Source organism: Fistularia commersonii, chromosome 9, assembly GCF_037954325.1.
Source record: "Fistularia commersonii isolate RoL2024-O1a breed Wild chromosome 9, RoL_Fcom_v1.0, whole genome shotgun sequence".
Lineage (NCBI taxonomy): Eukaryota > Metazoa > Chordata > Actinopteri > Syngnathiformes > Fistulariidae > Fistularia > Fistularia commersonii.
The window spans coordinates 15893875-15920343 of NC_141292.1; the positions used below are offsets into that span (position 1 = coordinate 15893875).

Consider the following 26469-nt stretch of genomic DNA (forward strand, 5'->3'; position numbering starts at 1 on the left):
AGAGCAAGCGGGGGAAATACAGAGGTGGAGGTATGCTCTAGAAACAAGAGGAATGAAGGTTAGCTACAGCAAGACAGAATACATGTGTGTGAATGAGAGGAACCTAAGGAGGACCGTGAAGTTACAGGGAGTGAATTTGAGGCGAAGAATCGTGTGCAAGCTGTTTGGAAGGGATAGCAGAGGTGAAGATGTTTAGGTTGTCTTTAGGCGAGGGGAGGATGGATGGGATCAGGAAGGAGTCCATCAGAGGGACGTGTTTTGGAGATAATTCAGTCTTTTATGGTTTGGACATGGACACAGGAGGAATAGTGAAGACCTGAGAAGAAGGATGCAAAGGTTGGACTTCTAGAGGAGGTTCCAGAGAGGCAGGTGATTGGCTGTGGTGACCCCTGACAACAACACCCAGAGGGATAAAAAATAAAATAAAAATTAAATAAAAATAAAAAAAATGTATATAATTGTTGCAATTTTGTTATTTACAAATAATGTTTCTATTTAAAAAACAATTTTTTAAAGTCAAACAAATTTTGATGGCGATTTACCGAGTGATGACGTAGACGCCTGAATGTCACCGGCCAGCTGGCGTGACGACACACAGGCAACACAGGTGATTGGACAAGAGGTCGCGAGGGGGCGGGGCTTCCAGCGGGCTAATCTCCCAAACACACACACACACGCACGCACGCACGCACGCACGCCACCGGCACGGGAACCGCCGGATCTCCGACACCGCAGCTTCCTCCCCGGTAACGTTACACGGTGACCGAGAACCGGCGTACGGTAACGGTAACGGGACGCTCAGCCGCCGGTGACATTTAAAAACATTTAAAAAAAAAAAAAGAGAGAAATAGTGGGGACGTTTAAAACACGCTTATCAGAGCGCACGAGCGCGGACGGTTAGTTTTATCTATGTGTGAACCTGTTTATCGACATGTTGTTTAGCTAGTTTTAAATTGTTTATTTGTTTGTTTGTTTCGTCCCTTCGGCTTTTTAATTCTTCTAAATTTGAATTTAAGAAAAATTTTGGGGGGGGGGGCTGCTTTTGCTTTTTCTTTTCGCCGACGGCGAAAACAACAAGAGCATGCTAAACAAAACTAGCTACTTTTCATCCGGGTATGTGTTTACAAACCTGCCGACCTCTTTGTTTATTTTTGTTTTTAACTGCTGTTAAATCCAAATTAAATATACATTAATTTATAGTCTTAAAAGTCCCCTAATGCAATAATACAATCACATGTCTATTTAACTTATATATAGTGTGTGTTTTAATATTCAGAGAATTGTTTTTCTATTGATATTCAACACTGATATAGTATCAGCAAAGAAACTGAGTAATTATGAAAACCGGAGAAAAGAACTACAATAAATGGTTGTGAAGCAGTACTGATTTTTCCAGAAAGGGTTATTATTTATTTACTTGACAAGCCCTCAGTCATTTTGTGTGCATGTTTTTGTTCCCCTGCAGCATCCAGAGGGTGAGGCTCTGTGTGGGAAGCCCACCAGAAGAGACAGGAGCGCCGTCGGCCGAGGAGCTCGGAAGCTCGCCGTTTCTGGCGCCTGGGCGCCGCCAGTGCCTTCCCGCCGACGGGGACGGGGGCCGTGGTTTCGCCGCGGCCATGCACCGCTTAAGGACTACAGCGGCGAGGCTTCGGCCTCTGACGGCTGCACGGACAGTCCAAAGTATATCACGTCGCAGAGCGCCGCTGCTCGAGGGCGCTACCAGGACGTTATCGCCGACGAGAAGCCTGAATTCTTCACTGGCTGCTGAGCCATTTCTAAACGGCACCAGCTCCAACTATGTGGAAGAGATGTACTACGCCTGGCTGGAAAATCCCAGCAATGTTCACAAGGTAGACCATCGGCTGTCTGAAGGTGCCTTTGGGAGCCTCCAGAACTTGCACAGTGAGCGGAGGTCATGTTGAGTGGGGTGTCACTGTGGTTTCCCTCTCACACACACACACACACACACACACTCACACACACACGGACACGTGGCGACAATAAGTAAGGGAAAGGTTGACTAAACACACGCTTGCTGATTGTGTGTGTTTGAATAGAGCATCGTCACAACCGCAAACGCGGGAGACAAAAAGTGATCGACGTGGCGCCGTAGACAGAGGCCTGTCAGATCGTTCACTTGCGATGTTAAAAAAAAAAAATCAAGATGAGTAAGAATGAATTCATTTTATATTGATTGAATATCACTTTATTTGCAAATTAAATTCACCTCATTAACTTTAAATAGGCCAAAAATAACGAGGGTGATAATTCTGTGCAAATTCAAATAGGTGCTCAAAAAATGGCAATCGTCAATTCACACCAGTACTTTCCATTTTTCTGAATTTTCAACAATATTTTATCCAGGAAATAAACACCAACTGAAAGTAGCAAATTTCAATGTATATTAGTGGTGATCTGTCAATGGAGGGCGCCGAGGTTTCCCCACCTGAAGAATCACATCAAATCATTTTCCAAAAAATGACATTTTAATCATAATGTAAGAATAATATTTCCTGTTCCTCTTGGTTGTAAAAATTCTGTAACATGCACTCCGATTCAAATAGGGTGCATCTGTAAAAGGCCACCAGCCGCCACCGAAGGGGATATATATTTATATGTATATGCATATGTATATGTATATGTATACGTATATGTATATGTATATGTATATGTATATTTATTCATTCATTTATTTTATTTATTCCTTGTTAAACATAGAAAAATTAAAGGAGGCAAGAGGTCACATGTAAATTGTTAGGAATTCAGATGAAAATTGGGAGGATTGCGACATTATCCAGAAACCATAACAAAACCTAAAACCAGTTTGTGATTATTGCACGCAGATGATTAATGAAGCCACCTGGTACTTTTAAATAGCAATGAACAAACAAAGTCATGTGCCTTTTGAGAACTCAATATTCAATAATTAGTTTATTATCATTATCATTTAGTATTATTTATTAATAATGAGGTTAAGTTTCCTACTCTTGAGGCAAATAACCACAGCAGTGCCAGAATCCTCTCAACGCTGTGTTCACTTTCCGCTGTATTTATCTGCCGTGTTTTTCAGCGTCGGCTTCGCACACGTTTTTATTGTTTTCCCATAGACTCGGCATCAGCCTGATCCCGCTGACGTTGGCGTCTTTAGGTGGCCAACAGAGCGCTGGAATAACTGCAGACAGTCTCGCTGACATTTAAAGACATGAGGAGAGTACCGATGTAGGAGACCTGAAAGATGACAAGATTACATTGTTGCTCAGTCAAAGATAATCTGATAAAGAGCTGATAAAGTCCTAGATCTCCTGGAATGTTTACCATGTTAATTCTGGCTATTCATAAACTATTATTATCCTGTTTTCAGTCAACGACGCCAAGTATGTGGGAAAAACGGATCTATAATATCAGGGGAGGTCGTAGTCAACGCAAGGACACAACGCATCAGAAACTTTCGTTAACAAGCCATAAATAATCTGAAAGAAAATGACCAAATCAAAAGCCAGGAATAAACAAATCCTCCCAAGTCAGCAAAGAAATGACCTAAAATCTTGCTCAGACATTATCGAGTAATATACACCATCACCTTGTATGTTTTCCAGATAATTTCCCAAATAACCTGCAAAATATGTCAAGAAATGTAACGATAAAGACCAAGACACAAAATGTTGATTCTGATAATTGTAGAATTTAGTTTTTTTATGGCAATGATATTACTATACTGTCTTATTTTAATTGTTCTTGTGGCTGAATGAGCAGGTCATATAGGCGTGGTGGTGAGGACTTCATTTCCTGATGCGCTGGTTTCTGTCTTTTAAGCCGTTTCTCTGGTTATGCAACATGCTCGGGATCACCGAAATTGTGATACAGTCCACATTTCACATAGTTTACATACATTTCTTTTAACATCTTCGGACGAGGATTTTTTTTATTTTTAATTTAATAATGAGCCCGAAGTTTTACAGTGTTGGTTTTAGCCCCGACGGCCCCTCCGTCGACCTGATTAGCATCACATGTGTTCAAGAGGATAAACATCCTTGCAGGGCCTTGCAGGACCAGGAACAGCGTCCCCAAATGAGTGTCGATTAATGAGTCAATATCCTATGAATTATTGTATATACGAGGCTCCCGATGAGCTTTCATTTTACAAGATGTCATAAATATCAGTATTTCTGCTACGACTAGAAAAATACCCCAAAACCAAGCCGGCCTGCATTGGTTCTCGTCAAATCGCACCATGTTTAAATTCCACATTCCATGTTGGATTCAAGAAAAGCAGATTCAAATGGTCCAAGTGGTGAAAAGCTGGAATTACGAGCGTGACGTCGGTCACTCAGCCTAAAAAACAGCCGGGTCTCCAGACCTAGAAACGGTCGGTGCTGCAGGGACCGTCGGGCCAATGATTCCTAACCACAGGATAATAGTTCCTGGTGAAAACCAAATCTACCGCGAGTCGATCTAAAGCTTCTGAAGTTTGCTCTTCGCTACCTTGAACAACCTGGCATCCGTTCGCCACGATAAACACGGATAGTCCGGAAACCCTCGGCTACAAGACTGTACCGGATCTAGCAATGGCAGTGTCAGCTCACGAGCGGAAGCCTCCAGGTTCCGATCCGGCGTCCGAAAGGTCTCCCACGTTCTCCCCATGTGTCCTACAGGTTCCCCGTCCTCCTCCCACAGTCCAGACACCGTCGGCAGGTGCACTGAAGACTGAGTTGTCCTTAGGGGTGAATGAGAGAGTGAATGGTTGGACGTGTCTGTATGTGGACTAGTTATTGACAGCTGACCCGTCCGGGTTAAACCCCGCCTCTTGGCCAGTGACGGCAGCGACTGGCTCTCACAGGGTGTGCAGGGTATGGAAAGGGAATTATCGGACGCGTGAATATTTTGATACACCTGAGCTTTCAACTCCCAGACATGGATCCTTGTCTTTTTTTTTTTGTTTGCTTTAAATCTTTCGCTCGTTTCTCTTTACTTTTTCTTGAAGGCTATTCTTTTGTTTCTCTTTTCAAGTGGTGTAAAAATATCTTGGGGTACTTAACGTCAAAAATCTTTAGAAAATGACTTTAAAAACGACTTAAATCATAGAGAATATTACTTAAATATAAGGAAGAGTTACTTTAATGTCAGCAAGTATCTTGAGATCAGCAGGAATTTCATGGAAATTATTGAAGAGAGGAAATCAGCCCCAGCAGAGGAATGATCAAAATTGTTCCTTAAATATGATCAAGACATGGAAAAAAAAATAAAAGTGATAAAGAAGATACCTTAAAATGAGCAAGACATTATCTTAAAAATCAGCATGAATATTACCTTAAAAATCAATGAGAAAGATTCTTATAAGTCACCAAGAAATTAAGTTAGAAGTCATCAAAAAAATACTCTAGTAATCAAAAATGACCTTTCAGCTGGATGTTAATTCCCTTCTCTGGTAGGAAACTGGAAGGCAGCGACTAGTGGGGTTTTACCACGTTAGCATTTAGCTTTCCCGTTGCTTAATCTGGATATTTTGTACTATATACATTTCTTACTGTCACTGTGCCTCTGTAGATGGAGACCAGGGGTCAGCAACCTTCTACGCCCAAAGGGCCATTTGGACTCTTAAGATAAGACACCGTCATTTCGGGACTAGTTAGCGCACCTCAATATAAGCCGCACCGGCTAGCTGATGGCTAGCTTGGACTTCCTCCTGCGCACTTAAACCGTCAAAGTCGTCTTCTTTGGTGTCGGAGTTGAACGGCCTCAGAATTTCCCTGTCATTTCACTGGTCCATTATGACGAGCATACATTTTTTAGCGGCGTGAAGCTTGTTAGCACCCCCCTAAGAGTGCTCAAAGTGTGTGACAAAAGTCGCGGCTTATCGTCCGGAATTTACGGTATTCTGTTTGAGTCCTCCTTGTCTTTAGGAAATAGGAGGCAGAGCTCAGATCACCCCCCTGCAGCAAACAGATAGCGACATATGGGTCTATGTGCCGTCAACCTTTTATTGCTTGCACCAGGATATGCAGTCAGCAGTCATTTACAAATTCAATAGCCAAATAAATTCAAATGAAATAAATCAAATTATGGCACGTCAGGGCTGTGAAAGCGGCCCTGATCTTGAAAATGGACACGACAGGGTGCCGAGAGAGGAACTGCGGTACTGTACGATGAAGTCTCGAGTGGCAGGGAGGTGTGTTGAACTGGTGCAAGACATGTATGCTAGCTGTTAGATAGTGGTGAGGCGTGACAGAGGCGTTCAAGGTGGAGGTGGGAAACCATTGTGTCAAATTTCTTCACGGTAACAGGGCTTTGATTTTCTTGTTGAAGACATTTCACCTCTCAAGTGATACCGTGGCCTGGGTGACTGAGAGCCTTCACAGACATGTTGACAGATTTCAAGCACTTTGGGTCAATGCAGGAGCATCAGCCAGAATAAGGTCAGGTGGAGCCAGGTGCAGAAGTCAAGGTGTTATCTGGTTTTGAGACACTGAGGCAGAGCTGGAGGCAGCAGAGATGAAGATGCTGATGTTTCCTTTGGGAGTGAGCATGATGGCTGGGGTCAGGACTGAGTCCATCAGAGGGACTGCACATGGTTTGGACATGTCCACCGGAGGGATGGTTAGGATTGGTGTAGAAGGACAATGAGGTTGGAGCCGCCAGGCAGGAAGACCAACAGAGATGGAGGCAGGTGATTGGCTGTAGCCCCTGAAGGGAACCTCACAGTGAGGCATCAGGACCACCGCGGCTCACCAAGTGTCGATAGACCCAATGAATACCCATAATATTTACATGTCTGCGCCCTACCAGGATATATAGCGATATTCAACCATTCCGAGCGACCCTGAATTCCCTCTATTCCCCTGCAGTCCTGGGATGTATTCTTCCGTAACGCAAATGCCGGCGCCCCCCCCGGTGCGGCCTACCGAAGCCCCCCTCCCCTGGACGGGACTGTTCCGGGGCTGGTGGGCGTCCAGCCCCACGTGGAGAAGCTGGTGGCAGATCACCTGGCAGTGCACACGCTGATCCGGGCTTATCAGGTAACCTTTTCTGACCGCCGTGTCACATAAACTGGTAACCCATTAATCATGTCGTGGACTCCATACTTGTATGCCCAACAGCCAGGCCAGTGGAACCGGGTCATCGTCGTATCGGGATTTCGACCTTCAACATAATGCATGTATAAAAAGGGATACTCCGGTACTCTAAACAGACAAAATAGCAGAATATTTGTCTCAATTCCCGCCTGCATCTGATTGGATGATTGCTATGACAACGTGGGCAATGACAGATTTCACGCGACGTATCTCCGATTCTGGAGAGGCACACTCGAGAACTTGGTTTGTCCACCATCTCCGAGGTTCATTTGGTATCCAATAGCATCGGTTCCAAATTAATAGATGAATAGGATTGTTTTCAGCACAATGCATCGAAGCTCATCATGTTCCTTCAAGGTTCTCCAAGGTTCCTGACATACAAAGACTATGTTGGGAGATGTAACAGGGAGGCAACGTGACTGATGGACTCTTGTGTCGCCCCTTCGCAGACGCGAGGACACCACATAGCCAAGCTGGACCCTCTGGAAATCAGCTGTGTGGACTTGGACGACACGCCCTGTTCCATCGGTGTCCAGAGCATGGGTGAGAAACATAGTCCAGACCAGAGTCAGAAGACTGTTGCTATCGGTGTAATGATAGAAAGTCAGGTTGGGGGAAAAAAGGAACAATAATACACAGGATTCAAATCCGGCGGAGCTTTGACTTACGAGTGCTCACGAGTTTTACAAGATGCAAGCGTTTGCTAATTTTTAGCTGTGTGCTACGAGCCAAGATCAGTGGTAAGAGTGAGGGGATTAGCGTTTAGCACCGCCACAACTAGCGAAAATCTTGGATTTTGGCCGTAGACTCCCACTTTCACGCTCCGTGGACTCTGTGTTCACTTTTATTGACCGAACCTCCGTCACCGCTCTTTATCTATATCGGCGTCTCCGCTTTGTTTTCATTGACTCCCAAGGTGAACCTGAGCGTCAGGGTGGGTGGGGAAGGCAGGGGAACGCAGGGGAACGCAGGGGTAACATTTAACTCATCCGCTCCCGCTTACGTCACCGCACAATTTCGGCTTTCGCCCGTGAAATGGATCTGCGAGTTGTTGGGGTAGAAAGACGGGGACGGGGAAGCATCTCAGAATCTATTAAATCCTGTTTGTTTGTGATTATATTCCCCATCATTTCGATCCAATCTGTCGTTTTACAAGCGGTTACATTGCAACATCTTTCCAGGTGTCGATGATTTCTTCTGTACTTTTCCATGTCATTTCAGGCGACATATCAGGCTAAACTTGGTGTGAAATGTCTTCTCTGTGCTGTTTTTTCATGATAGTTGTGGAGATTTCCTGTCAATCAGGGGTAAAAATGTCAGTCTGGCTCTATTTAAAATGTGAAAGGGGAAGGTGAACGGTTTTATTTCTCTGTATGACGTATGAATGAATGGTTCTGTCTACATCAGGGGTGTCAAATAAAATCATTATCTAGAAGTAACACTTATTCTAAATTTTTCCTTTGTTTTAGTGTAGAGTTAAACAGGTAAATGAAAAAAAATCTTTCTATGTAATGAATTATTCCTCTAAAAAAATACATGACAAATGAATATTAAAAATGAATATTAAAAAACAATTGATGAAATTAAACCCTTAAAACATTGTTGAGTTAAAAGAGAAAATCTGGACAAATTGGGAAAATTTGCCACTAGAATTGACTAGAAAATTGAAGGTATATCATGTTTGCAGGACTATTCTGGTGATTAAGTCAATCTTTTTAATTTTGCCTGTTTTTATTTTTTTTGCTATTTTTTTGTGTTTTTTATAGAAATAAGAAAAGAAAGGATGGTTTTAGCAGTGTCTCTAGACTTTTTTTAATCAAAAAATCATTTTGTTTTCAAATTTTTGAAGCAAAAAATACATTGAAAAGTGACTTTTTCATTTCTTTTTTTAAACCCACTTTATAAAACCCCCAGATGTATGCGGGTCGCAGTAACCCCAAGATTTGATTTCAGGTTGCTTGTCTCCACACCAGGGGTCCCCGAAAATCCTTCCTGTTACAAATCCACTCAACCTTGCAGATCTTATTTAAAAAAAAAACGTCCGTTTTCTCATTGGCTTTACTGCCGCGCCATCGGTGTATTGCTGTTCATTCACACCCAAACATTTCTGTCCGATTTCAAGCGGCAGGGGAAATAAACACCCTCCCGACAAATATTTAACAGCGCAGGAACAGCGAGGTGTTAATGTTCCACCCAGTGTGCTCCTGCCTGCTGCAGATTATTAGAAAACACACCATTCCTTAGGTGGTCAGCTTTTTTCCTGTAACTTCTCCAACTTCATGCATTAAATATGAACATCTCACATGGTCGCGCCGCGTGACAGTAAACTGTAAAGCATAGGTGTGTGTGTGGGTGTGTGTGTGTGTGCGCGTCGTCCGCCATTGTCCTTATTGAATAGCCGAGCCTCACTTAAAAAACAGCTGATTGTTACGGGCGGTAATGGGACGTTTCCCCCGGCGAAACCCGTTATTGTTTGGTTTGAAGCCGCTCTGTTCCGAGCCCTCGGGGGTCGGGGCCGGGCGGGCGCCGAGGTCAAACGGCGGGTCAGCGCCGACGCTTCGGGCTCCGTTTAGCGTGAAAAAGGATGAACGAGAAGCTCTGGTTTGTGTCCGGGCCTCTAGAGTTCTCCCATTGTCCGCCGGCTCCGTGCGTTCCACAACAACAGCCTCCCGTGGGGAATAGCACTAGCAAGAATACCCAACGGCTGCCCCAATGAGCAAGGAATACATTTGAAAGAAAGGGAAGAACCCTGCGGCGCCGCGGACACATCACTAGATTCAGATTCATCTTCCAGTCCGGCCTGAAGGTCACCTCTGACAGGAGGTTTGGAGATGATTCACCTGGAAGAAGGGGAAATACACTTAGTCCTTGACTCAGATATATATATACACATATATGTATATCTAAGTCAAGTATTGAGTAAATGTATTTTACATTTGTATTGTACATTTAATGTCAATTAAATGCATTAGTAATGTCTTATTATTCAAAGTTCCCAAGACGTTGGCAGGGGATTTCCTTGATTTTAGGAAGGAACTATCCGGCAGCGATAAGATAAGATAAGATAAGATAAAATAAGATAAGATAAGATAAGAACAACTTTATTAATCCCGAAGGAAATTTTTGTGCCAGAGTTACAGAAAATATAACAGTAATAAATCATAAAAAGAAAAGGCAGAATTAGAAATAAAATAAACTATAAAGTGTCTCAGTGAAACTGTAAAGTGTCTTAGTAAACAAGTGATAAAACTATAAGTGTCTTAGTAACAAGTGAGGTAAGAGGTAGTGCACAATAGTATGATAAAAGGAAAAATTGTAGTGTACTGTTATGAAATGAAATATTGCACAGAATGAAATATTGCACAGTCAACTTCCAAGTATAATATATATGTATATATATATCATCACCTTCTAAAAATAATCATAGTTTTTTTCAGCAAAACTGAGCCATATGTCAAATAATGAGTTGTTTTTAGGCCCAAAAAATATATACATATTCTCAGATAATATCTGAAATATTTTAAAAACTGACGCTGTCCCCAAAATGTATTATGGTTTATTTTTTTGTTCGATTTTTAAGAAGAAAAGGGACTGAAAGAACTCATTGTATTAGTGATGTGCACTTATGTGATTGATTTTATTTTAGACTAGATATTCTTAAAATTGAGTTTGTATCTCATAAAAAAAAATAGTCAAAAAAGTTTTCCTCAAATCAGAAAAAATGAGTTGTTCGTAGGCAAAAATAAAATATACCTATATGCTTTAAGGAGGTGATTATATAAAAAAAGTTTTTCTTCACTTTTCAGATAATATTCAAAATCTTACATAAACTGAAGCCGTCCATAGATTATTCTAAAAAAAAAAAAAGTCAAAAGTACTCATTGTACTGGGCCGGTCCTTAAACTGGATATTTTTGAAATTGAGTTTGTATCTCGTTAAAAAAAAAGTCAATTTTCAAGAAAATAAAGTGAGCCATATGTTGAATGAAAAAATAAAAAAAATAAAAAAAATTTAAGTACTTAATTAAGTATATAGTCCCACCGTGTCACTTATTTTATTTTGAGTCCTGACAGGTTTTAAAACTGGTCTTTTATTTCATAAAAAAAACACACAAAACCAAAAAAAAAAGCAAACCAGATCAGCATTAATTGCTAGAAAGCCAAAGCTGTTTCCACGCCTGCCCTTAACCTTTGCCTGGGAGTCGAACAGGGCCGATCGCCGCTTATCTGTCGGTCCGCCATTGAAAACCCGCCGCGATTAGATTGTGCTGCGTCTCCACCGAAGCGCCGCAGGAAACGTGGGGGAGGGAGGGGGTCAGAAAGTCTAAAGATCTCCCCGATTCGAAGGCCGACGCTGCTGAATCCCACGGAAACCTTTGCTCGTCTGCTGACACGTGCGCTCAAACGCCCAAAGATACGCCGCCGTGTTGTTTTTACCTTCCGAACGCACATCAGGCGACGCTAGCTTCGCATTAGCTCCACGCAGAATCATCGACTCAAAAAATAGACGTCAGAGGAATCGCCTCAAAATTGCTAAAAATCAATATTTGACTCAAGAAGACATTAATCGTGTCATTTTGTCATGATATATGGATATGTTTGCGGGAAAAAAGCTCAGAAATAAGCTAATTCTGCACTGTTTACATTTTGCAATCATATTTTTAGATATATATTTACATGTAATATTTAGCAAAAATATGCTTATTTATTTATTCATTTATTTTGTCAGGGCTTCACATGGTGGCAAAACACGTTTCTAGAAATCTTTGAATTGAAAAAATCGTGAGAACCGCCGCAAATAATGATAATAATAATGATAATGGTAATAATAATAATAATTATAGTGATTGTGTCCTGAAAATCTGGAAAAAAATGAATTAATATCGCTCAAAATCGCCATGGCAACATCACGGCGACGCCATCTGTGTTATCGGTCACACGGCGATCTCATTGCGTCTGTTTCCCCCCCCACCGCCGCCTCCTGTCGCCATGACGACGACAGCCTATTATGGGCTGGCTCAGTCGGACCTGGACAAGGTGTTCCGGCTTCCCACCACCACCTTCATCGGGGGCAACGAGGGCTCGCTGCCCCTCAGGGAGATCATCAGCCGCCTGGAGGTGAATCACACGCACACACACACACACACACACACACACACACACACACCCAAGGAAACCCCGGGCCTTAATCCAATAGAAAACTTGCTGGGTTTCATCAAAAAGGCAAAATGAAGAAATGCAGAGGAATCGTGGAAGGCTGTCCGATGATCCAGAAGTTGGTTGAACTTCTCAAAACAAATATTAGTTTAGTGATTCACCGGAATGCCGAATCTTAACGTTTTTCGGTTTATCGAGTAAATATTTGAGTTTGTAGCCCCATATCACTTTCCCGTCATTTCCTGCGAATTTTTTTTTCTTCATGTTTTGATGTCAAATTTAACACCCGGTGGATGGAAATACTCGAATGGATTTTGAGCTTTTAAAAAACCCCTGCTGTTCTTCGCCCCCCCTTCCGGTCGCGCGGCGCAGTCGGCCTACTGCCAGCACATCGGCGTGGAGTTCATGTTCATCAACGACGTGGAGCAGTGCCAGTGGATCCGCCAGAAGTTCGAGACGCCGGGGATCATGCGCTTCAGCCCGGAGGAGAGGCGGACGCTGCTGGGCCGGATGATCCGATCCACCAGGTGGGACCGTCGTCGGCCTCGTCGCTGTGGAAACGCCGTGGAAACGCCGTTTAACGCGCGACGACACCCCTCCAGGTTCGAGGAGTTCCTCCAGAGGAAGTGGTCGTCGGAGAAACGCTTCGGCCTGGAAGGCTGCGAGGCGCTCATCCCCGCCCTGAAGACCATCATCGACGAGTCCAGCGCGAGCGGCGTGGAGAGCATCATCATGGGGATGCCGCACAGGTGACCCGTCTTCTGCAAACACCACGCACATATACTGAGAATCATCAACACAAAGGACAACATCGCCACTGTGCGAACACGGCCGAAGCCTGAAATGATCTCTTTCATTGATTGTTATTGAAATCAATCCAATTCGATTGTAAGATCCGCGTTACGAGCCACTCTTTGACATCAGCTGTGAGATGTGTGTTTATTTTATTTCATTCTATTATAAAATGACCTTTCGCAGCTTGTAGCTGAAAATAGGTTGAATGATAATAATAATACTAATACATTTTATTTTGAAGGCACTGTGCAGACATATGAATAAACAATAATATAATAATTCAAAATGAAATACTAAAAACAATCATCGTGACAAAATGGTTTAAATAGATGTTTTGAATGGATTAAATGTCATTAAATATCACAAAAAAGAATAGGAAAGCTATGGAGCTACCCTGTGAACCGAGAAGGTAAAATCATTTATTGTACTATTTATGATATTGACTTGAGGAAATGCAGAAATGACGATTTTAGGACACGTCATTTTATCCAATGTATAATATGTGTGTGTGTGTGTGTGTGTTTCCTCCTCAGAGGGAGGCTGAACGTTCTGGCCAACGTGATCCGCAAGGAGCTGGAGCAGATCTTCTGCCAGTTCGACTCCAAGCTGGAGGCCGCCGACGAGGTTTTAAAAAAACGCCCAACCCCGAGTTCTCCTTCTATCCCGGAAATGTCTCCCGCGGCTGATCTTGACCCCGAACTCTCCGACCGTCCTTCCTGCTTCCAGGGTTCCGGAGACGTCAAATACCACCTGGGGATGTATCACAAGCGGATGAACCGGGTCAGCGACCGCCCCATCACCATGTCCCTCATGGCCAACCCGTCCCACCTGGAGGCGGTGGACCCGGTGGTGCAGGGCAAGACCAAGGCCGAGCAGTTCTACTGCGGGGACGCCGAGGGCAAGAGGGTGCGTTCCGGAGCCTTCGGACGCGCCGGAGTTTCAGAACAATTTACCCTCGAAGCGACCGATGGCTCGACGTTCCTCACGTTGTCGTCGGGACCGTTTTTCCAATCAGGTGATGTCCATCCTCCTGCACGGAGACGCCGCGTTCGCGGGGCAGGGCGTCGTCTACGAGACCTTCCATCTGTCCGACCTGCCGTCCTACACCACCCACGGCACCGTCCACGTGGTCGTCAACAACCAGGTACCAGATGTTAGCGACACGCAGCGGTACCTTGCTGTTCCCCTGATACATTACACAATACATTTCCCCATTAAAATCAAGTCGACCTGTTATTTTAAATAAGAAAAAATATTCCTTATAAATAACAAATAATCTATAGAAAATAATAATAATGCAGGGTGGAAGAAAATAAAATGAGCTCATTTTATTCTTTTTTTTTTTTATGTTTATTATTTGAAGCAAAGGTTTGCATGTCATGCTCAATTGTTTAACTTAATGCTACAATGTGTTGCTAAATGTAAGATGCTACTTGTTGCCGCCGTGGCGTTTAAAGAGATGATTCACCTGGAAAAAGTGAAAATGCAGTCGGACCTTGAGGTGGGAATTTAAGTTGAGCTTTTGATTCGATTTCCTCATTTATCAAATTCAATTTCCCTGTTAAATTCAAGTGAAATGCTATTGGTCCTTTCCAGGGCCCCCGTTTTTCTGACGTGTTTTTAAACAAAAATAACAATGTCTTTCGAAGAGCGATGAAGAAATAACACATGATAGAAGAGCATTCATTTTTGTTTGTTATTGTAAGTCAACATCCGCGTCCAAACCCCGAGTGAAGCTTGTTCTCCGCCCTCCCAGATCGGCTTCACCACGGACCCCAGGATGGCTCGCTCCTCCTCGTACCCCACGGACGTGGCCCGCGTGGTCAACGCGCCCATTTTCCACGTCAACGCCGACGACCCCGAGGCCGTCGTGTACGTGTGCCAGGTGGCGGCGGAGTGGAGGAACACCTTCCACAAAGACGTGGTGGTGGACCTGGTGGGTTTGGGCGCTGCCCTTTTCAAAGATGGCCGCCTTCAGGGGGCCCTATGGAAACAAACCCCTCCTATTTGGGGCGGCTTTAGTTTCTAATTCCTTTTTTTTGATATTTTCTCCAGTTCAAATAGGTCAGCACACTTTCATACACACTAACACACACTCACATGCGCATGCACACACACACACACACACACACACACACACACGTCTGCCTCAAATCACTTCACTCTTTCACAAGAGGTTTATGAGTTTACAAAAACTGAAAGTAAAAGGTCACTCTGTGTGTGTGTGTGTGTGTGTGTGTGTGTGTGTGTGTGTGTGTGTGTGTGTGTGTGTGAATAAACTTTTTAAGCTAGTTGTCAAAGTACTGAAGAATTGTCAGATTTATCAGAGGTCAACAGACGATAATAATAATAATAATATAGAATAGAATAAAATACTAATAATTTATCATTTATGAATCAATTAATTAATCATTCTTAAAATTGATGGAAAAGTTGATTTGATGACATTTTCAAAAAATGAAGTTTTAATGAGGAAGCTACGACTTGAGTTCTGAAATTTCAGACTTTCAACAAAAGGAACATTTTTAGAAGTTTGTCAGGAGTTCGTGCTGAGGTCAGGTGATGAAACCCGGGGAGTTTTCAGGCCGATGATTCTCGCGGACGGAGAATCTCGCTCACGATGACGCGAATCATCGTCTCGATCACCTCGGTCTGGAAACGTGAGTCGGCAGCCCGGCGAAAGCGCCGCTAACCCCCGCCTTCCCGCCGCGCAGGTGTGCTACCGGAGGAACGGCCACAACGAGATGGACGAGCCCATGTTCACGCAGCCGCTGATGTACAAGCAGATCAAGAAGCAGAAGGGCGTCCTGCAGAAGTTCGCCGAGAAGGTCATCGCCGAGGGCGTGGTCACCATGCAGGACTACGAGGTGAAACGCGCCGGTCCGTGTTATCACTCGCGCGTCGCGTCGCTCTAACCTCGCCGTTTTGGATCCCTGGCCTCCAGGAGGAAGTGGCCCAGTACGACAGGATCTGCGAGGAAGCGTACAATCGCTCCAAAGACGAGAAGATCCTGCACATCAAACACTGGCTGGACTCTCCCTGGCCCGGTGAGGAGCTTATCGAAAGAACGAGACGGGAGCCCGAACTCCCGTCTCGTGACCGTCAACTTTTACGCCGCGTTCGTCTCCAGATTTCTTCACGCTGGAGGGTCAACCTAAAACCATGAGCTGCCCGTCCACCGGCATCAGCGAGGAGCTGCTCACGCACATCGGAAACACGGCCGCCTCCGTGCCGGTGGAGAACTTCACCATCCACGGAGGTCCGTCTCTCCGCCGCTTCCTCCTCCGACCTCTAAGTCAGTCAAACCGGACGTTTGCTTGTTGCAGGTCTGAGCCGCATCCTGAAGGGCCGGGCCAACATGGTGGGCCAGCGGCTGTGCGACTGGGCTCTGGGCGAGTACATGGCCTTCGGGTCGCTGCTGAAGGACGGCATCCACGTTCGCCTCAGCGGCCAGGACGTGGAGAGGGGGACCTTCAGGTGGGACGCCTCCTTCCCTTCCTCACAAATTCACATTTCCGGCAATTGGCGCTCGCAAACATCTCAGCTCCGCCGGCGTCTGATCCGTAGGCGGTCCGGTTGTTGTTCCCGTTTTTTTTTAACCCCTCCGTCTGTCACCGCTGGTCTCCGATGGCAGTCACCGCCATCATGTCCTGCACGACCAGAACGTGGACAAGAGGGTCTGCATCCCCATGAACCACATCTCGGCGGACCAGGCGCCGTACACCGTCTGCAACAGCTCGCTGTCCGAGTACGGCGTGCTGGGTGAGTCTGGCCGCGGTGGGTTTTTTTTTGTTTTTGTTTCCCGAGCGCCCGAGGCGTCCTGACGACTCTCCTCCGGTCTTCGGCGCGCAGGTTTCGAGCTGGGCTTCGCCATGGCGAGCCCCAACGCGCTGGTTCTGTGGGAGGCCCAGTTCGGGGACTTCCACAACACGGCCCAGTGCATCATCGACCAGTTCATCTGCCCCGGACAGGCCAAGTGGGTTCGACACAACGGCATCGTGCTGCTGCTGCCCCACGGCATGGAGGGGATGGTACGATCCGCCCTCCCCCCGTTACATCACGGACGGAGACGATCCAGTTGACGCAGGACGCGGATTAAGACTTTTGGTTTTTGGATAGCGTTTCCCGATTAGCTTAACTTGAGTGAGGTCACAGTGACGGCGAGCAATAATGGAATTAAGAGAAGGCGAGTTAACCCCTTCTAGTCGGGATTATCTCCGACCTCCTGTCGTGGACCGACATGCCAGGTGCAGAGCAGGGGCGGGGCTTCCGGTCGTTGGAAATTAAAATTCAAAAGCCGTGGCGATTCATCACAACATAGGGTGTAACATAATTGTACGTAGCTGGAGTTTCTGTCCGTTAAACACATCTCACCCATACAAGTCCTCGGACCGAGGACGCTCGTCGGCCCGTAACTTTTAAAGATTCTGTCAGACTCTGTGGGTCCGGCGAGTCTTTTCTTTTAGCTGAGGAATCATCCGCGAATCGTCTCCCTCCATCTGACCTTCTTCAGGGCTCCACCTCTCCCACCCTTTTCCCCTCCGTCTCTAAACTTCTCCGGTCGTCCTCCAGACCGGTGACGGGAATCCCGGCTCTTTCTAGAGAAGCGGCTCTTCCGGCTCGGCTCACTGTAAAGAACCGGCTCTGTCGGCTCCCAAACGGCTCCTCGGATTGTTTTGTCGCTTTAATCGACATATTACCAATAATAATGTAACATTATGCACAAAATGAATTAATAATTTATAAAAAAAAAAATGTATTATACTACTATATTATAATAACCTTTATTTTTTTGCTCTACAGTGAACTTGTGACTAATTTAAGCTTTTAACTTTTTTTATACAAAGCCACTTTAAAGTCAAGCGACACAGAATCCCTGAAAAACACACGACTCAACAAAATGTAAATTAAAAATATTTACTTTTCAGTGCAACGACAAATAAACTATGAAATACAAGAATAAACTTTGAGCTTTTTTATACGTAACAAATTTAATCCCTGAAAAACATGAAATATAAATGAAAATATTTACAGATCTACAAAAAATGAATTATAAAATACAAAACAACTTTAGCTTTTTATACACTCAACAAAATTAAAGTCGAGCAACAACGCAGAAGCCCTGAAAAAAATGCAAAACAGCAAAATAGAATAATTAAAAATTAAAAATGAATTAAAAATAGGAACTCCTCAGTGCTATAAATGAAATTTAAAATAAAATAAAATGAGTCAAATTAAATAAAATGTATTTATAAATAAAAATAAATATAAAATACAAGAGCTTTTCACTATTTAACCAATTCGGACTGAAACAACACAGAACTCCAGAAAAACACGCCAAAAATATCAATTAAAATGTGTAAAACAAATAAAAAAAGATCGGCGGTCTCTACGGAAGATTGAGAACCCTTTCGAAAGGGTTCGATGTGATTTTCGGTGTAACTTTTTGATATTTTTGATGGGTTTTCCTTGTTGTTCAGGGTCCCGAACACTCGTCGGCGCGGCCCGAGAGGTTCCTGCAGATGTGCAACGACGACGCGGAGGTTTTTCCCGTGAGCCTCCGTTCGGAGCTGTTTTTACGGCTCATCAGATTGAAGTTTTCCGCCGTCGCCGGCCGCTCACGCCCAAACCTCCCTCCCCCGGGCAGAAACCGTCGGAGGAGTTCGCCGTCCGCCAGCTGTACGAGTGCAACTGGATCGTGGTGAACTGCTCCGACCCCGCCAACTTCTTCCACGTGATCCGTCGACAAATCCTGCTGCCGTTCAGGAAGCCGGTGAGCCGCGATATCCTCGGGCGGGGATTTGAATAGAAAATCACGGAACCGACGTCACCGGACTTGTCGTTCTCTTCGAACCCCAGCTGATCGTATTCACGCCCAAGTCTCTCTTGCGCCACCCGGAGGCCAAATCCAGTTTCGACGACATGCTGCCAGGTGAGAGAGAACGGGAGGGGCCGGGGAGCGAACCCCGCTGACCTTTGACCCGGCGAACCCTCGTCCCGCAGGGACGCATTTCAGACGTTTGATCCCGGACGAGGGTCCGGCCTCCTCCCGCCCGCAGGAGGCGAAGAGGGTCGTCTTCTGCACCGGCAAGATCTACTACGAGCTGATCCGCGAGCGCAAGAACCGAGGCCTGGACGAGGACGTGGCCGTGGTCAGGGTGGAGCAGGTGAAGGAGAAGCCACCTGCAGGTTTCACATGATACCAGCCGTCGTTCGGCCAAGATACGAGTTTCAAGCCAGCCGAAGTCCAACCGCAAAGCGTGCTAGTTACGTTTGGCAACACATGGTAGCGTTAAGTGTGTAGCCAGTAAGAGAAGGCCCATAGTGGTGGTAGAACCACTTCATTTCTTTACACTCTCTTTAATAACACATTTGTTAGTTAGAAAGCGCTTTTTTCCAATTTGAAAGATAAACCGGCGGCTGGAACGGATCGATAGCGTTTCATTATTTCGACACGCAGGCGAATGAACGATTCAACTCTTAAATCGTTGGACGCTTGTCGTGTCCCTCAGCTCTCGCCGTTCCCCTTCGACCTGGTGAAGGCGGAGGCCGACCGCTATCCCAACGCAGATCTGGTCTGGTGCCAGGAGGAGCACAAGAACCAGGGCTACTACGACTACGTCAAGCCCCGCATCCGCACCGCCGTCAACCGCAGCCGACGAGTCTGGTAGCCACCCGCCGCCGCCTTAGCTTTGCTAGCCGGCTACGCCACCACGTGTGTGTAAACATGAAGAGTGTGTTCTGTGGGCAGGTACGCCGGGAGGGATCCTGCGGCGGCTCCTGCGACCGGGAACAAACACACTCACCTGTCTGAGCTGCAGCGCCTCCTCGACACCGCCTTCCAGCTGGACGCCTTCTCCGGACCCGCTTAACCAGTACACACACACACACACACACACACCGGACACGCCGACGTGTCCAATCAGAGCGCACAAACACAAGAGTGAGCGGCTCATGAGGAAAGACATGTTTTGAATGTACGAATCCTAAAATATCCAACCGGCGTGCCAGTCTTACCTCCGAACCTCCGTGATTGACACTCTCTACTTGTTTGTTTTAAATTCCTTTAAGTTCTCCATCCCTTCCCTGAGTTTGTTTGAGATGGAATGATTTTAATAGTAATATATTTTCTTATTGAACTACGATTCAGGTTGTTGTTGTTGTTGTTGTCGTTGTGATTGCTCTCCTGCCTCTCAAGTCTCCCGCCACCATCGCCCTCGATGCTAAGCTAGCTGGTGCGACTCCCTGGAACTGGACCAAAATCTGACACTTTTTCCCAAAACCGGAAATGAAATTGGGGAAATCTATGAGGCGCCTGACGATGACTCACCGCTTTATTAAGTGTTCCTGTCCCGGACCTTGGATAATCCTCTGAACCCCATGTGAAGTGATCTGGATTCCGATTGTTCAGAAACTCCGTTGTATTGAAATTACAACTTGAAAAAGAAAAAAGTACCATATCTTCATCGGTTTGGTTGAAATTTTGGAAAAAAAATGAAAAAAAAAAAAAAAAAATCCCGTATCCCTGACAAATAAGTCGTAGCCTCACAACTTTCACACAGCTTTTATTGAGTTTTAGAGCCCTACAATTCATCATGTAAAAAAACAAAAATCAACAAAAAAAAGAACTTTCCACCTTTTCCTGCCTGTTCAGAAAACACATTCTGCACTTTTTTTTTACCAGCGCTTGAAGTCACTCAGGTGATCCGACTGTTGGAGACGCCACTCGTCGGACTTTTTATTCCCTCCGTTGTTTTTGAGCGATTCCCCGAGTGTGTTTTCCCCCGGACGTCCCCGATTACTTGAACACGAATCATGCAAAGAGATTCTCCGGCTCCTTCCATTTGAAGGATGTTATTTATTTTCATACCGTTTTCTATGTTCTCTTGTTTACAACAAATAAAGATTACAGCTGCTTGCATTGGCTATTGGTCTTTTACACACACACACACACACACACACACACACACACACACACACACACATACACCTGCCCAGGTCGATGTTAAAATATCCATTTCCAGCCGTGCCATCATTTACACACGAAAATAAAAAGGAATGAAATCGATTGATTTTGGAAAAAATGGTGAAAACCCGAGGCTCCGAGACATATCACGTCTATTTAAGATAAATTTAACCACATTGGATTAAATAAAATCTAAATTTCAACCTATAATCAGGCCTAAACAACAGATGATAAGACATCTTAACATTCTCCTCATGTTATTTATTTTTCTAGTGATGCTGCATTTTTAATAATCATTATAATTTTAATAAATTTGTTCACACGTCTTGTTATTCTATGTAAAGCTGTGCTAATATCAGGTAAGCAAAACTTGGCTCGCTTCATTTTCACACCTTCATTTGTTAATTAGACTTCGCTTTTATGTGCAAAACAAGCTACCGAAGTGAATCTACTTTCAGGTCTTAAGTGTGACTTGGTCATCATTCCTGTAACGTGGACATCCGTCATCTCCCCTCTGTGTCTTTTGTCACAGCAAACTCTGTCGGTGTCTGATTTCTCTTCTGATGTACGCGAACAGATCCGGGTTGGAGGTACCGGAGGAGCGAGGGTGGCTGTAGAAGTCCTCCAGGAGCACATAGAGAGCGCCTGAGTGGTCACAAAAAGGCGTTATCAGCTCACGATGAACCAACCGCCGTCCCTCCGGTCACGTCTCCGGCACTCACCGACTGTCATTCTTCCTGTCGCCAGCAGATGGTGGATCTGCTGCAAGTCCTTCTCCAGGTCTTCATCCATGAAGGTGAAGAACGCCATCCCCTTCCCGGCCTCCGCCGCCGCCATCAGCTGGATCACGGCTGAGCGAGAACGGAGAGATGCTAGCGCCGTCGCATTTCCAGGGTAGTGATTCAGGAGTGCCGACTTGTAAAGACGTACCTTTGAGCTGAGGGTCCCCGCCAAAGGCTCCGCAGCCCCATTTGCCCGTGGCGATGTCCGGCTCGTCCGGCCCCCTGGCCTTGAATCCGCAATACGCCTTCGAGGAGAACAACAACGTCGAAGTGAGGCAAATCTATCCACGGGCAAAATCATGAGCATACAAGTTCTGGTCTCTGACCCCACCGGTCGCTTTACCGACAGCCAATCACTGTCAAGTATTGCGTGAGTGCCGGAAGTCGTGCTGAGACAAGGACGGCACGCTCCGAGGCCTCGAATCCGCAATACGCCTTCGAGGAGAACAACAACGTCGAAGTGAGGCAAATCTATCCACTGGCAAAATCATAAGCATACAAGTTCTGGTCTCTGACCCCACCGGTCGCTTTACCGACAGCCAATCACTGTCAAGTATCGCGTGAGTGCCGGAAGTCGTGCTGGGACACGGACGGCACGCCCCGAGGCCAATAAGCTAGCACGGTCCTTCCACGCGCACGGGTGGTGGTGACCTTGTGTGGACTTGTATGCCCGCAACAGCGTCGCGATTGGCCCGTTCCCTTGGCTCGAGCCAAGTGAGACCGTGAGCGAAAGCGAGATCTGCGATCTACTCGACCGATTGTAACGTCCAACTCCAGTTTCTTTGGCCGACACGCCACGCATGTGCAGCGCAGACCCGACCTTGTTCAGCTCCCGTGTGATCAGTCCCATTTTGTACTGGTCCGCCTGGTGTCTGTATTTCAGGGCGTCGATGGCCACGATCTTCCTCTGCAGTCGAGCCCAACGGTCTCTGGAAGACACGCGCACCAAAACAAAGTCAAGAAAGCCACGCGTGTGCGTGCTGTTGTGGATGACAAGCGTGACGTCCGGCGCAAACCTTTTCAGGTTGTCCCTGTTGGGCCCTCCCCACTGGAAACTGTCCCCGAAGCCAAAGTAGCAGCTGAACTGCTGCGAACCTGGAAGGAGAGAGACCGGTGTTCCTCTCGGCTTCTCACATCTTTAAGCTAGCATGTGAACAGCTAATTGTTTGTTTTTTAACCCGCATGGGTGCTAGTAGCTTCTTGAGCGGCACCGAGGTTAGCGCTGTGAGGCCGATCTGTGTAGGGCTTACATGTTCTGGGCGCGACTAGCTTCTCCCCGCGTCCGAGTGTGTTAGGTAGCTAATGTCGGAAAGCGAGGCACCTGTGACGAGCAGACACTCGTTGTCGGCGAGTTTCTCGGTGAAAAGCCGCGACACGATCAGCTCCGGGTGCATGAGGAACAGGATCTCCTCCTGGACCAGGCCGGATCCCAGAATGCCGCCGCCGATGGAACTGCAGGCGAAGTCCACCTGCGGGAACGTGCCGATCGTCAACGGAGGTCCCGTCGCGCCCGGCGTCGCGGCGGACGCTTTGGACTCACCTGGAGCATCCCGGTACCGTTGGTCTCGATGGTGCCGGACGACGACACAAACAGTTTGGGCATCATCTTGCCGCTCCTGCAACACCAACAATAAATCTGCTTCATGACGTGGATGGAAACGACGTCGAGTTATTATTGATTCATTAAAAAATCCAACTGCGACGGTTCGGAGGTGGACAGAGAAGGGATGGAGAAGATAGAAGAGGGTTGAGAAGAGAAGAGGATGTATGCTCGCATTTTAGTGAAAACAGAACTCGATAACGGGAAGTAGCTTGACCCGTGTAGGGCTACGTCTTTTAAGCTAGCAGCTGCTTTTCGCTTGGAATCTGGTTCACCGAAGTGAGGAGGCTTCGCTCGCTGTACTTGTTCCCTTTTATCATCACCTCTTCCAGTGGGGGAACTCTGCTTCCTGAAGGCAGCACCTCTCAAACGTCACCATTCCTACTGGCCTGGTGTCTGCGGAGACATCGGCAACCGTCAGAAACGTAACCGCGGCAACGGGCTAAAGGGCGGCGCGGCAGCGACTCACCCGCGTTTGTCACCTCGAAGAAATAATGCATGATGGCTCGCAGCTTCTCATTCTTGCGATGGGAGGAGCCGCCGAACAAACTGCGACACATCCGGAAGCGTGAATGCTAACATTTACGCTACATTAGCAAAAGCTAGGGAGACACGGGCGGCTAATCGCTTGTTGATTATTAGCGCCCGCTCCTGGTCTGACCTGCTGAAGTTGATGGAGGGGTATCCGTCATACTCGGCGTTGGCGCCGGAGGTGTTGCGATGCGGGAAGGTGCAGAAGAAGGCGTTAGCTAGCAGGCAGGAGATCTGGACCTGCGACAGCGTGATGGCGGCGTTGCGCCCCCTCTGGAGCAGGGGGATAGCCTACGCGGGAAAACGTGCGCTGTCAGTTTTCGCCCGTTAGCGCCCACGCCGCGTGCACACACCTTCTTCACGTGGTCCGGCAGCTCCAGGGCCAACGCCGCCATCTTGGGGAAGAGTGTGTTGATGTAGTTTTCTGTTGTGGAGATGCACTGTGGGTGGGAGCCGCGGGATGTTTTAGCGCCAAGCGGAGGGCGACATTTGAGTGGAAGGGGAGGAGGCGCTGACCTTGACGAAGGTGTGAAGGGCGTCGAAGGACCACCGTTCTTTGTACACGGGGTTGTACTTGATGATGGCCTCCTGGTTGGAGAAACGGCGCAGGGATCGAACGGTTAGCACACGCTAACGGGCGACACCTTTAACATTGTTTGGCTAGAACCGCCGACGGGGAAAAATGTACCCGCGGTGATTCTCGAGATGTTTACAGATGAATCCAGTATGTTCTGGATATCCTATCCCAGAAAATGCTTATTTATTAATTAGCATGCATAGAAATGTTTGGTTTTACTGATAGCTTAGCAACCAGAAGCTAGCTAGGAGCCGAATTTGTTTGCTCCTTCAGCATGTGAATCGCGCTCTTTGTCATTCGTTGGAACGTGGCGAGCTAACCGCTGTTTTTTTGTCCGTAGGCTACCATCTACCGAGGAGCTGACATTTTTAAATGTCGTACGATAACAAATCAAGATTCGGCCAAAAAACAAAACAGCAAAGAAAATTTGAACTTCTGGCGGTCGACCGTCACCTCCACGTCTTTGACGTCCACCGACTTCTTCTTGGCGAGGCCCTTGAGGGACTTGGAAATGGCATCCCACTTCAGCGTCTGCCTCTGCATCTGCGGCAACAACAAGACAAAGGAGACGTTTTATCGGACGGTGCGGTCTTCAATGAACTTCAAGGAAGATGGAGAACCTGGGGAGGACCAAAGTAAGGAGAGCATGGAGGGAACCAAGAACTTGGGGGTGGGACTCACATGGACGGCGTTCCTGGTCGTGATGATGTTCTGCTTGGCGTGGGGCATCTTCACCACGTTGCTCTGCCAGATGACTCTGTCCCCCTGGGGTTGGATTTCATTTCGGGTGTTGAAGCTTTGCACCTGCGGAGAGGAAAAAAAGGGTCGAGCTTGTGTGGAACCGGGCGTGTCGCCGAGAAACCGAAGGGCCGACGGCCGACCGTCTCACGTCGACGAGGACGGTGTGGTTTTTGCTGAAGCTCAGGGGTCCAAGATGGCTCTTCAACTGCGACAGGCGCTTCAGTTCATCCAGCGTGCAATAGGAAGACTCCAACATTTCCCTTGACCCCGACTCCTTCCCGCAACATCCTTGCGCCCCACATTCTCTGCAGGCTCCCGTCGTGGGTCTGCTCCGATGTGGGGAACGGTCTCCTTGTGACAAACCGCCAGTGATAAATTCCTCTCCATCCAATTGGGAACTCTTGCTCCCTTGTTGACAACCATCTCCAGGAGGCGACATGCCACTTTTGGGCAACCAACTCCTGCCTTCATCTGGTTGGGTCAACTTGTTCCCTTGTTGCCCCCCGTCTCTAGTGGGTGATCTGCCTCCTCGGGCCAACCCGCCCCCGCTGGCTCCCTCTTCGTCCGACTGAAGCAACATGTCCGGGCAAAGGACCAGGCGCATCTGCGTGCTGTCGTTGTGCTTGGACATCTCCAACAACGGCTGGCCAGAGGCTTTTATTTTGAAAGGCTGCAACAGGAGAGGCAAATGTGAGTGGAAACCGTATCATATTTAAAGAAAAAAATGAAGCAAATGTAAAACTTCTTAAAAGGCACTTCTTACAAGCATACAAGTACAGTATCATTGAGGTATCCAATTTAGTGTCACCATAATCAACGACCTGTCGACCCGCCAATCAAACAACGGATCCGCCCCAAATGAAACACTTGTAAACTTCCACCTTCGTGTTTTATTTTAACTCTTAAAACTTATTTTAAAAACGTATTTACCTCTATTTCCTGTTGAAAAGACCAGTCACCTTCACCCCCCCCCCTTCTCCATTCCTTGTCTTTTTGTTTTTTTTTAAACTTCCCAAATCCCCCAGAAAGAGTCGGGACTCAGACTGACCTTTCAGCGGGTGGAACACCAACTCCCGGGTTCTGGAAGGTTCGGATCCGTCCGGTAAGAGACGCGGAACGAACCGTCTGCGACGCTTCCCGCGAAAACGAAAGTAAAAGTTCGGCGGAGAAACGACTTGATCTGGCGGTGCGTTCAAGGTCGCGTCGGAAAAAACAGTTTCGAGGTTGAAAACGTCAAATCACCGGCGACAT

General features: G+C 46.6%; 2 protein-coding genes across 5 annotated transcripts; one reads left to right on the top strand and one right to left on the bottom strand.

The window, feature by feature from the left end:
• Positions 1–671: 671 nt before the first annotated feature.
• ogdhb (oxoglutarate dehydrogenase b) lies at positions 672–20942 on the top strand. 3 transcript variants are annotated; one of them, XM_086152718.1, is made up of 23 exons: positions 672–746; positions 1466–1850; positions 6843–7013; positions 7520–7613; positions 12072–12187; positions 12599–12753; positions 12829–12975; positions 13555–13645; positions 13748–13927; positions 14037–14165; positions 14778–14957; positions 15736–15888; positions 15966–16068; positions 16152–16280; positions 16348–16498; positions 16656–16783; positions 16874–17052; positions 18502–18573; positions 18669–18794; positions 18881–18953; positions 19081–19188; positions 19534–19688; positions 19773–20942. In XM_086152718.1, exons 2-23 carry the CDS (start codon positions 1617–1619, stop codon positions 19833–19835), a joined length of 2937 nt encoding a protein of 978 aa, XP_086008844.1. In that variant the 5' UTR covers positions 672–746; positions 1466–1616; the 3' UTR covers positions 19836–20942. The 3 variants fall into 3 exon arrangements, with proteins under 3 accessions (XP_086008844.1, XP_086008845.1, XP_086008843.1); XM_086152719.1 differs by having other exon boundaries at positions 680–746; positions 19025–19188; XM_086152717.1 differs by having other exon boundaries at positions 707–786; positions 19025–19188.
• pargl (poly (ADP-ribose) glycohydrolase, like) lies at positions 20567–26387 on the bottom strand. 2 transcript variants are annotated; one of them, XM_086152720.1, is made up of 16 exons: positions 26267–26387; positions 25367–25888; positions 25159–25281; positions 24931–25020; positions 24417–24488; positions 24254–24340; positions 24031–24191; positions 23839–23918; positions 23693–23765; positions 23310–23385; positions 23091–23238; positions 22786–22864; positions 22590–22698; positions 21918–22014; positions 21710–21838; positions 20567–21632 (listed from the first exon to the last, which is right to left on the bottom strand). In XM_086152720.1, exons 2-16 carry the CDS (start codon positions 25847–25849, stop codon positions 21514–21516), a joined length of 1926 nt encoding a protein of 641 aa, XP_086008846.1. In that variant the 5' UTR covers positions 25850–25888; positions 26267–26387; the 3' UTR covers positions 20567–21513. The 2 variants fall into 2 exon arrangements, with proteins under 2 accessions (XP_086008846.1, XP_086008847.1); XM_086152721.1 differs by lacking the exons at positions 20567–21632; positions 21710–21838; positions 21918–22014 and adding an exon at positions 22094–22204.
• Positions 26388–26469: the final 82 nt, after the last annotated feature.

Coding starts and splice junctions, on each gene's coding strand:
- ogdhb (XM_086152719.1), top strand. CDS start 1,617: ATGCACCGCTTAAGGACTACAGCGGCGAGGCTTCGGCCTCTGACGGCT. Junction 15,889..15,965: donor TCACCATGCAGGACTACGAG/GTGAAACGCGCC, acceptor CCTGGCCTCCAG/GAGGAAGTGGCCCAGTACGA. Junction 16,499..16,655: donor GTGGAGAGGGGGACCTTCAG/GTGGGACGCCTC, acceptor CTCCGATGGCAG/TCACCGCCATCATGTCCTGC.
- pargl (XM_086152720.1), bottom strand. CDS start 25,849: ATGTCCAAGCACAACGACAGCACGCAGATGCGCCTGGTCCTTTGCCCG. Junction 24,489..24,930: donor TGGACGTCAAAGACGTGGAG/GTGACGGTCGAC, acceptor TTCTCCAACCAG/GAGGCCATCATCAAGTACAA. Junction 23,239..23,309: donor ACGGTACCGGGATGCTCCAG/GTGAGTCCAAAG, acceptor ACGTTCCCGCAG/GTGGACTTCGCCTGCAGTTC.